This window comes from Micrasema longulum, unplaced genomic scaffold (assembly GCF_059751315.1).
Source record: "Micrasema longulum isolate JH-2025_06_02 unplaced genomic scaffold, ASM5975131v1 h1tg000126l, whole genome shotgun sequence".
Taxonomy (NCBI): domain Eukaryota; kingdom Metazoa; phylum Arthropoda; class Insecta; order Trichoptera; family Brachycentridae; genus Micrasema; species Micrasema longulum.
The window spans coordinates 172,169-187,453 of record NW_028277332.1 but is presented as its reverse complement, the minus strand read 5'-3'; the positions used below and the strand labels follow the sequence as shown (position 1 = coordinate 187,453).

The window sequence follows — 15,285 nt, the reverse complement described above, 5'->3', positions numbered from 1 at the left end:
CGATGCCAGAACAGTGTTGACCCCTTCACTTAGTATCAGATCCCTATTAGAGTATCTTGTATTATGGTTGTGGTTGACGCTTGGGTAAATGTCTTTCTTTATGTGTGTAACCACTACCGTTCTCAATATATACTGTTGAATAATATTCAGTACTCTGAATTCTTTGAAGAGCAAGTCACTTGGATAGCGAAATGTTTTTTTTAAGGCCAACTGACTGCTTCCGGATTTTCAAATCACGACCTCCTCTATTTAAGTTATAAAATAAACTGTCCACGATATCACAAAAAATACGGTATATCTTTCATCTTCGCAAATTTGACCACATAACCGAGTATCGCACGCAACTACACTGGCTCAGTATCAGGCATAGAAGAAACATTCACATTCTATCACTTCTTCACAATATTTTAAATAATCCCATTTCGCATGTTTATCTGAGAGAGCTCTTCCAACCTCTTTCACAACACAGACTATCTCTTCGTTCTAGTAACGAGAGAACCCTTTTAATACCCTGTCATCGCTCTAATTTTCTTGCCTCCTCTGTGAAAACAGTAGTAGCCGCTCGATTGTGGAATAATCTACCCACTAATGTTAGAGACGCCACTTTTTTATTTACATTTAAGTCAAGATTGAAATATCACTATCTAAATATTTAAATTCTTCCTTTATCCTTCTTCTTTCCTTCCCATCCCCTCTCCTCTCTTCACAGTATAGTGTTAATATTTTATATATATATATATTTTTTTTTTAATCTTTGTTTTTAATTTTTGTATAAAATTGTAAGATTCAATATGTCCATGTATTGTGTATCGTATATGTGTATGTCATCACTGTCATACGTATTATTATATAACTTTTGATTCCATTTTCGACATGTATTAAAAAAAAATATTATTTTTATTTTTCTATTATTATTTTGTATATTTTGTATATTGTTTTAATATATAAATAAATATAGAGTCCCGACTTAACACGGAATTTTCTAACAAGTCGGGACATAAAAAACATATAAGTATGTCTATGTAAAATTGTGTATTTTGTGCATTAAATAAATAAAATTTATAAGTTTCTCAAACTGAACGGTTTGGGTAGGTAGGAAGACATTGCCTTAAGGCAATATGCCCGCCCTTATATGTATATGTATATAAAGTGTTAATAAATAAATGACTGAGAAATATATTTTATTTATTTATTAATACTTTTACAATGTTTGTATTCTTTTTTTATACAGAATAATGTTCCCTCACTGGGGTGTCCCGTGCCGAGGGAAACATTTTACAAAAAGTGAAACATGCCTGAAATTAGTTATTTAACAAAGTTAATAATAATAATAAAAATTTAAAAAAACGTAATTAATCTATTAAACCTAATTATCATTAACACAATAAGCAATATAAACCTATATTATTATTGAAAGGAGGGTGAGTGCCGGAAACAGCGTGAACGGTGCACTTAAATCAAACTCTCTATTTACCCTTAAGCTAGGGTTTCCTAGGACAGCGGTGCCTGTACCTTTACGGCCGTAGTGAACGGTGATGCGGTGGACAGCCGTCGTAGAGGTTGCTAGAGAGTGGTTTTATTTTTAAACGGTGTTATCAACACCGTTTTCCTAGGAAACAACTCTCTAGTCACCGTTACGACGGCTGTCCACCGCATCACCGTTCACTACGGCCGTAAAGATACGGGCACCGCTGTCCTAGGAAACCCTAGCTTTACTAGGAAACGGCGTGATGGTTTGTTGTTGTAGAATTAAGAATAGTCCAGACCAATAGCCGGGTTTCAAAGAATGTTCCATAAAAGAGAAAGAAATTGAAAGTTTATGCCCTGTCCAAAAGAACGCCATTTTAATTATTTTCGAGACAAAGACAACAACGATTTCTTTCGACTGAAGAGTTCAGTAAAACTTTTTACCAATTTCCTCATTCCTGTGAATAATACCCTTTTAATGTGAAAACATCAATACAGTCTACCCGATAGTTTTGATTTCCCCTTTTTTGAGTAAGATTTTTGTAATATTGCCTTTTAGAAACAGAACTAATCATGAAAGTTTTACAGTTACATAAATGCCTTTTATTTGTGTCATAAAAACATTCTCCTCAAAATGCGTTGAGCAAATTATGCTTCGCTTTGTTGGTTTCCAAAACTCATCTCGCCGTACTCTTTGTATTATTTTTATCCACTCCGTTTTCCTTCTTTCATAAGCAGGAAAGCTAAAACTCCACTTATCAATTAAAACCCATGTTCTTATTCATAAAAAGTAGCGCAAAAAAAAATGGCTACCCTGGCAGCAATAACTAAATGTCCATTTTGTTTTCTTTTACAATATGACAGATGGAAAAATAATTTAAAAAATGAGTAATGCATTTGCTATTTACACATGCATTTGCTACTTACAAATGAAATGTAATCCCACCCTGTTTCTTGTTGATTCCAGCAGCATTTCTACACTTTAAAACGACACAATACGGCATAGTTGAATTCAAATCGGGAGTTGCGTATTGAGCGATGTCTACAAAGAAACTAATGGGTCAAAACGTAAAACTACTCGTTTAAGAGTAGTTTAGTCGCCTTCTATTTGATGCGCGTATGCGGTTTCTGGACTTCTTAATTCTATACTTAAATATAATTATTATTTTTTTGTAAATGTCAAACTACGCCTAGCTACGCAATTGCGAAGCTCTTCTTAGTTGAAGGGGTGACTGATAGGAATACGTTTTTAAAATATAATAAACGTGAGTCCATACTAATATTTCAAGTCTACAAAAACGTAGAACTAATATTGATTCCATATACAGAGTGTTATTTAAACCCTGTCACATCCGAAACCACGATGATCAGTATGGGCAAGAAGGCATATTAGCATATTAAAAAAATATTTAGAACAAAGAAAAGTTTTTAAAATAAAATATATAAAAAACAAATGGTTGTTTACTTCTGCAAGGGAGAAGTGGGAGGAGCGCGGCGCAGTATCAGACTCTCCTCTCCCTCCTCCTCGTTTCTCCCCTGCAGAAGTAAGCAACCATTTGCTTTTTTGATATTTTATTTTTCAAAATATTATCCTCTCTAAAAAAATATTTTAATGTGCCAATATGTCTTCTTGCTCATACTGATCATCGTGGTTTCGGATGTGACAGGGTTTAGTGAACACCTGTATATGTTCGGCATACTAAATGGTATAATCGATGTTCCATCATTACTGGCACAGGTAAAATTCAATTTTCCGACTCGTAGGTTGAGAAACAATGAAGTACTGTTTATCGACCAGCATAGAACAGGCGATGGCCTTAATTCTCTAATGACCCGTCTTTGTCATATTGTTAACTCAAAACAAGATCTGGACTTTTTGGTTTCAATTTACAGCGATTTAAACGAGCACTAAATAAATAGTCCAGATCTTGTTTTTTTTTATTTACTTTTTTATTTATAAATTACATTCCCAGGAGTTACAACAATTCAATTCGGGACATAAATAATATTAGCATTTAGAAAATAACACATATTGAGAACAACAAAGAAACAAAGCAAGTTAAGCACTTTTATAACTATATATACAACAACAATATACCTTAAACCCTTTCTTACACAAGCAGAATAAATATACATTAAAAAAATGCTTTTAAGAATAAAAAAGTAGTGAATATACTAAGGGAGGTAAGGTCGTTAACATCGCATGCCATGCAGATGATGCTACCACAGTGATGATGAGAACACATCCATCTCAGTTAGTAAACATCTGGATGCCTAAGAAATGTCGTATAGTACAATGAACACATGATTATTGGAAACATAATTCGGATATACAAAACGTGTGTCAGACCAAATCATGGTGTATACAACAGAGGCGAGGATAGATAGAGAGAAAATAAAAAATACGAAAAACCAAGTAAAAGAGGTCATTGAAAAAGTAAATAGAAAAATCAAATAACTGCTCAGAACGTCAGAGATGAAAGTACTAAAGGCAATCGCAGGGAAACCCAAAAGAGGCAGAATCTAGAGTCAAGAAGTTAGACGGATTTGCGATGCCCAGTGCATAGTAAATAGATTATGGAGATGTTACGATTGATTTTGATTTCCTTTATGCTTGTCAATGCTTCTTTTTTTTCTTTTTAACTATTCTTTTGTTGTAATATTTAAACCCTATAAATAATATAAATGAACAATGTCCGTTAATAAATAAATAAATACCTATTCCTTCTGCACTTGTACTCGCACTGCATCAAAAAGAGTTGTCATGGTGGTGCAGATTTCATACATATAACTCTCTCACCTGTTGATGGTGATGGCCACCATAGACAAGAGCGACACGGCCACGTTGCCATAGAAGATGACCGGGAACAGCTGGCAGAGCGCGTTCCCGAAGTTCCAGCTCTCGTGCAGGTAGCGCGACGCCGTCAGGGGCAGGTTGAGCGAGCAGAACAGGAAGTCCGACACGCACAGCGACAGGATGAACGTGGTGGTGGCGTGTCCGCGCAGCTTCGGGCACGCCAGCAACGCCACCGTCGTGATGAGGTTTCCTGGGAACGACAACATGACGATTAGACCAAATCACCACACATAGAATTAAGAATAGTCCAGAAACCGCATACGCACATCAAACAGAAGGCGACTGAACTACTCATAAATGAGTAGGTTTACGTTTTAACCCATTAGTTTCTTTGTAGACGTCGCTCAGTACGCAACTCCTGATTCAAATTTAACCATGTCGTGTTGTGTCCTTTTAAAGTGTAGAAATACTGCTAGGATCTTAAAGAAACAGGATGCAATCACATTTCATGTGTAATTATCAAATGAATGTGTTTGTCACAAATGCATTACTTATTGATAGTAATTTGTCAATGAGTATATTTACGTTTTGACCCATTAGTTTCTCTGTAGACGTCGCTCAGTACGCAACTCCCGATTTGAATTCAAATATGCCGTGTTGTGTCGTTTTAAAGTGCAGAAATACTGCTGGGATCTTTAAGAAACAGGATGGGATCTCATTTCACGTGTAAGTAGCAAATGCAAATGCATTACTTGAAAATTAAATTATTTTTCCATCTGTCAGATTGTCGAAGAAACAAAATGGAAATTTCGTAAGTGTTGCAAGACTAGTAAAAAAATTTACCCTACTTTGCTCATATAATAAGAGAAATAATGAAAATTGAATCTCGGATTAAACAACGCCGTGGTGGACATTTGGCTGACATTATCTTTAAAACATAAAATATTATTTAACATGATATAAAAATATCCGTTTTATGTAAAATAAAATTTGTCTTATATTTTATGTTCAAAGTTCATTAATTCTATTACTCTTATTAAATGACAGTTTACTTATCAACTATGTTGTGTCAATCAATGTTTCCGAGTGCATTTGTGTTATGGTTATATTCTTCGCGATCTGGCAATATTACTCGGTGACTTCAACCATGCGCGCGGCGAAAGTGTGTCTAAGTGGGGGAATTATTGGACACAGTCCGATGTATTCCAATATGAGTATACGCTCCTTCTGGACTATTCTTAATTCTATGTCGCCATAGCTTTACGAGTCGTGCTTCCTTTCGGTGACAGAAAAAATAAACTTTTCTTATGTGTACACATTTACGTAGTTACTTTGGCATTAAAAAAATCCAAGAAGAAGTTTAAAAATTGAAAAATTGTTTTCAGGCGTTGCCTAGCATGTGAAATAATTCAGTCAGATGAATCTCTTCACAACAATAAAGGTTTTAGCTCTTTAACTTCACACAAATCAACAAATGGAAGAATTGAAGAAATATTGATGTTCAAACATAGGCAAAATGGTGAATGTTACACAGTGTGTAAAGTGGCCACTTAAACCAGCCAATGACAGGTCATAAGCCCTTTAAATGTCTTGACTTCCATGCTCCCTTATTTAAGGTATTCTCCATCCCTGTTGTAATTTGTTAATCTTAATGGGGGTGAAATCCAGTCTTTTGTAAATATACTCGTTTAAGATTAGTTTAGTCGCCTACTGTTTGATGCGCGTGTGCGATTTCTGGACTATTCTTAATTCTACGATGAGAACATTTTTCCACAACTTCCATATTGATTTCTAAAATACAACTATATTTTCCAAATCTATTATACATATTTTTGTCGGTGTTCTTAGACCTTTTCTAATTCGTATTTTAATCTGACAAAAATCTAAATTTTCATAAATGCATAATGTGAAGTAGCGAACTGAACGAAAGTCGAGGGCCTGCTTTATTACTCGAAGAGTGAGTATTATTATTTATTATTACAAAGAACACAGACAAGAAACAGATTCGCTATTTCATATCCTAAGTGCTTCAATTAACGTATTAAAAAGTAATGGTCTCACAATCCCTAATCCATTAGTGACCTCTTGACGGCTATATTGGATTAATATCGAGATATTGACTTAATATTAGCTCGATATTACTTATAGAGATGTCATGTCGCGGTCGGTATAAATATGCGAGCTTTATCCGTCTAAGATCAGTATGAAGTTTAATGCTCACCATAATACATATCGTCGGTATCTGATAAAATGACAAAAAATAATTTTATAACACTGCAAAAATTGAGAAAACAAGTTACATGCAGTCATATCATCGGAGATTTGGGAGTTGTTTTGGACTATAAACTGACATACAACGAGCATACAGATAATACAGTAAATAAATCACTGAAATTACTTGGCTTCATTAACAGAATATCCTCTGATTTTACTAATGTCCGTACAATCAAAACTCTTTATTGCTCAACAGTTCGCCCTCTTCTAGAATATGCCTCCGTGGTCTGGTCTCCATTCTATGTCAATCGCATAAATCACATTGAATCAGTCCAACATCGCTTGCTTCGAAAAGTAGCGTGGATGCTTGGACTAGAGAGAGGTAATTATTATTATGCTGATGTCAATGTTAAATATTTCTAGTCTACAAAAACGTAGAACTAATATTGACTCCATATATGTTCGGCATACTAAATGGTATAATCGATGTTCCATCATTACTGGGACAAGTAAAATTCAATATTCTGACTCGTAGGTTGAGAAACAATGAAGTACTGTTCATCGATCAGCATAGAACAAACTATGGCCTAAATTCTCCAATGACCCGTCTTTGTCGTATTGTTAACTCAAGACAAGATATGGACTTTTTTTGTTTAAGTTTACAACGATTTAAACGAGCACTAAATAAATAGTCGAGATCTTGTCTTGATGTCCCTTATGTTTGTCAATGCTTCTTTTCTTTTTTTAAATGTTTTAAACTATTCTTTTATTGTAATATTTAAACCCCATAAATTGTATACATGGACAATGTCCGTTAATAAATAAATAAATAAATATTAAATTATTATGATTATTAAATTTTTATATTCATTATTAATATTTAAAGCCTAAAAGTCGGCCTCGTGGTGCAGTAGTCAGCGCGTTTGCCTACCACGCAAGAGGTCTCGGGTTCGATTTCCGACATTTATTTTTTTCACAGTTTTTAAAATGCACAGAGGTTCTCTGTTTCAGGTCCCGACTAGCAAATAAATTCTTGTGCTTAGGAAGGACCTTCATTTTACATGTTTTTTAAATTTATTTCATCAAATGATGCTTAAAAAAATCTAATAATAATAATAATATAAAAAAATGTAAAATTGATTTAAATTATAAAACATAAAAGTAATATTAAAAATTGAATCTTATATATAAATTAGAAAATATACAATTATTAATTAGAAAATCAAACATTAATGCAATTTAGAAAACATACCGATTATAATAAAAATTAAAGCATAAATATAAATGAGGAAATATATCATTAATAATAAAAATTGAAGCATAAATATAAGTTAGAAAATATTATATTTATAATTAAAAAATTAAACATAAATGTAAATACTTATTATGGAGTCTTTATTCAATAAAATATACACATTATTACAATATTAATACATTACGGAGTCTAGTCAATAAATCTTCGATCGTATTTATGTATACTTAAACGTTAGCCCGTGTTATGTTTTATATTTTTGGTTTATAAAACTCTTTTCAGTTTTCAACATTTTGGATAACTTCACTTTAAAATTTAGTTTACCGGTGTAAAAAATAAATAAATAAATAATAATTATGTTTTATTTTAATCCTACTATGCCTTATATTATAAACATAATATAATGTATGTATTATTATGTCTTAATAGTGTATTATGTTAACTATGTAACTTTTTTTTAAATTAAAATTTTATTTTTTTTTAATTTTTATATTTGATAAAATGTTAATTATGTTTAATGTGTAACTTTTTCTTATTATATAGTATGTATAATGTAAAAGCCCCATGGGCGTCAACATAAAGAAAATAAATAAAAATAAATAAATTATAAAGAAAACAAAGTATTGATATATATTTTGTCCCGATAAACTATTCAATAATAGTTTGTCATTGGGTGCTCAGACATTAGTTTTAATTAATATTGAAATAAAATAGTACAGACATAATACTGTATACGTATAAAATAATGAACATATATAATTGGGTTGTGGTCCTGTGGCTAGTGTCTCGGACTCACGGACCAAAGGTCTGTGGTTCGAAGCCCACTCTACCCCAACTTGATTCCCATTTTCTAATAGTGAGTTATTTACAACTCTTTGAAAATAGCCCTCAAAATGAAATATTTGGGCAAATCATAAGAACGCAAATATTTCTTTTTTTTTTTAAATATGCTATTTTGTTTTTGATGCTTTGAAAAATATTATTAAGAAGAAAAAAAACTCAACAAAACTAGATAAAAATGGTTTAAAGAAATACTTTTAAGAAAGTAAGAAAATAGAGTAAAATAATACAATTAAAGTTAACCTAATAATAATAGGAAAATTAAACTAACTAACTAACCATCACGCCATTTCCCCGGAGGGGTAGGCAGAGAGGATAGAACGCCACACCACTCTGTCCTGGCACACTTCCTTTGCGTCCTTCACATTCATACATCTTCTCATGCACGCACGTCGATTATTCCGACTTTTCACATGACCACTTTCAAGAATTTGTTGTACTTGATCATGCCATGTCTTTCTCGGCCTTCCTCGACTTCTACAACCAGACACATTCGCATCATAAATCTCTTTAGCCGTTCTTTCATCATTCATTCGCTCCACATGACCGAACCATCGCAAAAGACCTTTCTTAATTTTGTCGATAATGCTTAACTCAGCCTTGCATTCTGCTCTAATTTCGACATTAGGGCACCTATCATACATTGTTTTTCCGCACATTCGCCTGAGGGATCGCATTTCAACAGCATTCAGTCTACTTTCTTCCCTTTTTTTCCAACTCCATGCTTCGCTTCCATACATTAGGGTTGGTACCAGAACTCCCTTATGAACTGCTAATTTAGCCTCTTGCGATAGACACTTATTTGCTACGACAGAGGAAAATTAAAACCAATATAAATTACATAACATAAAAAGTAAAAATAATATATAAATAAAAAGAATAAGGAGATATTTGACAATTAAAAGCAACACAACTTTTATTCATAAAAATCATTTACATTATATAAAAAGGTCTACTTCTTATAAACATTGTGACTGACGGACGCCTGTATGCCAGGGTCCAACATGTTAAAAACGCTGGGGCCCGATACTGCAAAATGCCTCTAAAAAAAGGCAGTTCTACTTTAAAGTACCCCGAAGTTTAGACTCATTGCATATCTTGTTTTAATATTATGTTGTGTTCTATTTTTAGCTAAAGACCAGAACTTTGTTAGAACTTCCCTAACATAAAGGTGTCTGACAGTTATAGTCCTTAAAACATAGCTTGATTAGAATGACAGAGGTCAGCAAAAGTGACGACATAACTTTGTAGTTATGTCTAAGGAGTGATTTATATTGACACACGAAAAATCATTAGTATCTGGCAGGTTAATTAATTTTTTTAATACAATGCTTGACATATAAATCAACATAAATGTACAAAATCAGCTTTAAAACTAACAAAAAACTCAAATAAACCTAATTATTAATGACGTTCTTACAAGGTTACATCACTTTGCAAAAACATTAGAGATGGGACAAATTGATCGAATAAAAAAATAATTCATTTGATGTTGTTCATGAAAAAGTATACATTTCTTATTTTTGGTGAATAATTGTCTCAAACACACTATATTAGGCGTGTTTTTGCGTTTTTATATCAATTTTTGGAAACAGAGATTCATGTTTGCATAAAAAACTGATAAAATCGATTTGATCGGTACATGGTCAGTGATCAGCACTTTCCACCACTAGTCACATTAGTTTGGCAGCTGTCTTTTTAATCAAGCTACATTTTAAGGATTATGGTAAATTTGTTGTTTCAAATAGAGTATGAGAGGGGTAGGTGAATGGCAGTTTCAACATTATTTTCAGTGTTGTTTTTTGGAGAATGGCCAATGGATTTAATATAACCTCCAAACAACCACCCCATCCAATCACTCCGTATGACGCAACCGACTGGAACAGTGCAAAATATACAGATTTAACTGCTCCGTAATCTAAAACACCTCTCAATGAGTAGAACACATGTATCAGACATGGTTGACATGAAATATTTATTTAAAAATGTGTTTTTATACCAAAGTATTTTATAGTCCCCTGGACTGGCGTCTGAAGCGTAAGACTGATCATCTTACCTTCATGTAACTAAAATGATCAAGATGCGCTGCGATTGGTGCACCAATGCAGTGCCCTTTGCGCCATTAGGTGCGGAAAGGGAATGATGATGACGATGAAATCATGAACTTTGTGGTTACAATTTTTACTAAATTAATGTAATTAAATATTTACATATAACCGTCGGTAAGTGTTTATATGCAAATATTTAATAACATTCTTATGTTTAGTTAGCTATGCATTTATAATTTAGTAGTTTTAGTTTTTTGTTATTGTTATATTAACTCTTAAAAGACTGTGATAAATAATCCCTTTGCGCGCGGTGATGTAACATCGTGTGGTATACCACTAGTAAAAGACGGAATAATTTAAAGTTCAATTTTTTTTTTTAAAAAAACATAGAGACAAACTGTTTAATAATCCCTTTTCCATTATTTGTGCCAATAAACATAAAATTTAGCCCTGTTATAGTAAAATAAATTAATAATCATAAATACGCCGCTCAGATTACGCGCGTGCGTTTCCCATCACTGTTATCAACCGGCTGAAACCTGAATCTATTTTACACTTTACTTAGTTTTGTTTTTGTCTCTTTCACACTAACACCTGCCATAGAACAGCGTTTCTGTCTTCCTTGTGATGAGTTCTATCTTCGTGCTCTTTCTTATACATATGTGTTGCTGAATTAGCGGACACTCTTTTTTCGCGTAGCGAAAATAAATATTTTTTTGTATTAACATCCAGCATAGTTGTAAAAAATTCACTTTCCAAATCCGGTGTGAAAATGTCCATTTGAAGATTACAACAAATACGAATTCATCATTTTAAAAAATAAGAGAGATATATGAAGTCTTGTGTCCTATGTCGACTAGTGTGACATCACAGACACACAAGAGTTAACAAGGCTGTTGGGCACACCGATGTGAGTTGCAATATTTCAGACGAATTATTTTAAGCAGACAAAGGCAACCTCTTCTGGCTCTTTCTAGATAATATTAGATAGATAATATTACTAGTAAATCTCTAAAAATGTTAGGCTTCATGTTACGTGCGACTAAGGAATTCAAAAACTTAGGCACTTTGAAGTTGATGTATACTTTATTAGTGAGAAGCCGGTTAGAGTATAACTCTACAATATGGACTCCTTACTACTACTGTCACCAAAATTGTCTTGAAAGAGTAAAAAAAAAATTCTTACGGTATATACATTTTAAACTTAGAATCAGTCATGAATTTTTTAATTACGATTTTTTACTAAAAACATTAAATTTACGTACATAGTTTTACCACACATTCGCCTGAGAGATCGCATTTCGACAGCATTCAGCCTACTTTCATCCCCGTTTTTCCAAGTCCATACTTCGCTCCCATACATCAGGGATGGGACCAGGACTCCGTTGTGAACTGCCAATTTTGCCTCTTGTGACAAGCATTTATTTGCCAAGGTCGATTTAAGTGCACCGTTCACTCTGTTCCCGGCACTCACCCTCCTTTCAATATCTTTCTCAGTCATTCCATCCCTAGTGAACATACTTCCCAGATACACTAATTCCTCTACTTGTTTTAGTATAACTCCATTCACACTGATTTCACATTTAGTCATACTTTTATTTCTTTCAAAAACCATCAAATTCGATTTATCGACATTCATCAGCAAATCGCTTCTCTTGCATACATCGTAGACCTTTGTTACCAAGAATTGCAGTTCCTCTTTGTTATTAGCAAGGAGTACAGCATCGTCAGCATACAAAAGACAATTGACTTTTAAATCACCCATTTTTATTTTTATTTTCTAAATGTTAATATTATTTATGTCCCGAATTAAGTTGTTGTAACTCCTGGGAATGTAATTCAACGTATAATACTTGTAAAATACTTTGTGTTATATGATTTATAAATAAATAAATAAATTTAAAAAAAAAAATATATATATATATATATATAATGGTAAGCTGTGCATAATCGCTTATTTGAATGATTCGCCCCTGATTATTAGGTTTATTTCAGTTGACCGAGACTAATGCAAAAAAGTTTTCAGCATCTGTCAGTCACATGTTTTATTTTACCAACAGATTCCTGACTTATGGAATAGTTCAAATTAATTACTGTTTTGCCAAAAAAAAATTAGAAGCTAAATTAAAAATATTAATAAAAAACGTCGCAGTTTTTGTTTTGATCTTGGAGCGACTTGTGTGAATTAATGTGTCATAGGGAAAACTAACTGCGTGTCTTGTTTGGACGGTTTAAGCATGGCAGTAGCTCAATCACAAATAACTATCGACGTGCTAATAAGCGACGTGATAACAATTTCTCACCATGTTTGTTTATCGTATTCGCAATCACAATGGAACATCCGTGAACACCTAATATTAAATGTCAAAATATTTACGTTTCGCGACGTATAATCCTGCTGTGCAATCACATATTTGAATTTCACCGGTTTAAATTTATTCCAAAACTACTATTTTTATTTATTTATTTATTATTTATCACGCTATTTATTGCATTAAGCTGGTGGTTGGCAAGCCAAATGTCAGGAAAAGCAGTCGCCATAGTAATTGTAATTTAATTTTCACTTTTTGTATAAGATACTCCTTACTATTTTGCAAATGCAATGTATTGTAATATTTTATTTATAACGCCGATTTTTCGCCAATGAACTGCATTTATTTACGAGGAAAACAAAAAACAAACCGAAACGAGCGTTAACTTAGAGATTACACACGCGTTAACTTATGACTGTGATAACTTAAGCATGTTCATTATTGTTCGTTGTGATCACTCAAATGCTTAGCATGTTTTTAAGTACGTCAATAGTTATTTGTGATTGAGCTACTTGAGGTTAGGTGATTTCTTGAGGTTCTCGCTTTATAACTTGCATAATTTAAATTAAAAATATTTTCAGGCAAATCACAAGATTCATTATAATTTCAAGTGCGCATCGATAGAGGCTTCAGCTCTTCGCAAACATAAAAAAATGAATACTTTAAAAACGTTCACAATGCAGTTCTGGTGAAGATCCTAATGTATGGAAGCGAAGTATGAAATTAGAAAAACAAGGATGCAAGCAGGCTGAATGCTGTAGAAATGCGATCTCTTAGACGAATGCGTGGGAAATCAATGTATGTCGGGGTTCCAAATGATTAAATTGGCCAGAGAGCAAATCTGAGACAGGTATGATTAACAATATTAAAAAAGGGTATTGATCCGAAAAGTGGCCACTTAAACCAGCCAATGACAGGTCATAAGCTCAGTAAGTGTCTAGACTTCCATATTCCCGTCTCAAAAATGTTTTCCCTCTCTGTCGCAATAATATATGGCTCCCTAGGTAGGAAATTCAACATTTCTGCAAACATTTGAACATACTTTAAACATTGAAGTTAAAAGTCACTTCAAAACGTCAAAAATTAAGCGTTTTATTGTTAAACCTTACGAGTTCGTTAAAATAAAAAAATAAATTATGCATTTGTACTAATTAAATACAAAAACTATTGTTTATTCGACAGTAGTTTTAAGACCCCTATTATTATTTTTTTTAATCGTAATATTTCCGCATTCTATTGTAAAAAAAATTCCCCCGAATACAGCCGAACGTAATACCACACTCCCGACCGCAGGTTTCGGCTGAGCCAAAGTTTCGGACAATTTTTGGCCGATACTTCGGTCGGGGCGTTATAAATTAAGAAAACAACACCTTAGCTTGCTTACAACTACCGATACCCGTACTGATAAGGGCAGGTATAAAGTAATAAAAAAGTTGATAAGATATTGTTTTAAATTGAATATTACAGCCAGAATTATCTTCTTTTTTAATAAAAGGAGAATACAATTCCATAAAAAAAGGTTTCAACAAAAATATTTCAATAAATATATTTTTTTATAGTATTACCGCAGGCATAATTTTACGTAGAAATAAAGAAAATGTCACAAAAATGTATGTGATTTAAAATGCTTGTATTTCTTTTCAAAAACAAAAAATTAAAATTTTGCTTCGGCCACTTTCATGTTCAATTTATTATCTTTTAATTATTAAAACGAATTTTAGTTCAAAACTCAGCCTTTATTGAGATCCCAGATACCTAAGTTTAGTCTAAACTGTGAAATGGCGTAATCTACCGGTCTGAAAGTAATTATATTTTAGTTACATAAAATTTGTACGTATATTTTTAATAAAAATACATTTAAAAATTATTGTTTTTATCTAATATGTTTTTTTTTTTTATTCTTGCGCGATTAAAAAAAAACATTCGTTTTAAAATGGCAAAATCGTATGATTTCCTCATTTCGCGTGCATTTTATCAGACTACAGCCTTAATGTCTTCCAGATCCAACAGTATTAATGGATTTTTTTTATCAATATTCCTACAGAGATGAGGTAGATTTTTTTTCAAAATCAAAATACTTAACTTCAATATCAATACATAGATGGTGCTCCAACACGCTAGTGAATGGTTTCTCATTTAATAAGATTTATACAAGAATCAAAAATGGTACCTGTGTCGATATTCGCTAATAAGCGGAATGGGGAATGTTGTAAAACGTAAAGTGGCCACTCAACCCAGCCAATGACAGGTCATAAGCCCTGTAAACGCTCGAATATCGATAATCCTGAATTTGAAAAAAATTCTACCTCATCTCTGTAGGAATATTGATAAAAAAATATATACCTACTCCCCCTC

General features: G+C 32.8%; 1 protein-coding gene across 1 annotated transcript in view; it reads right to left on the bottom strand.

Annotated features, from left to right (window-relative positions):
• Positions 1 to 15,285, bottom strand: part of Tre1 (Trapped in endoderm 1) — a 73,654-nt gene that overhangs the window by 13,840 nt on the left and 44,529 nt on the right. The window contains exon 3 of the mRNA XM_088240638.1: positions 4,268 to 4,514. Within this exon, the coding sequence (XP_088096764.1) occupies positions 4,268 to 4,514 (247 nt within the window). The remainder of the gene's footprint in view (positions 1 to 4,267; positions 4,515 to 15,285) is intronic.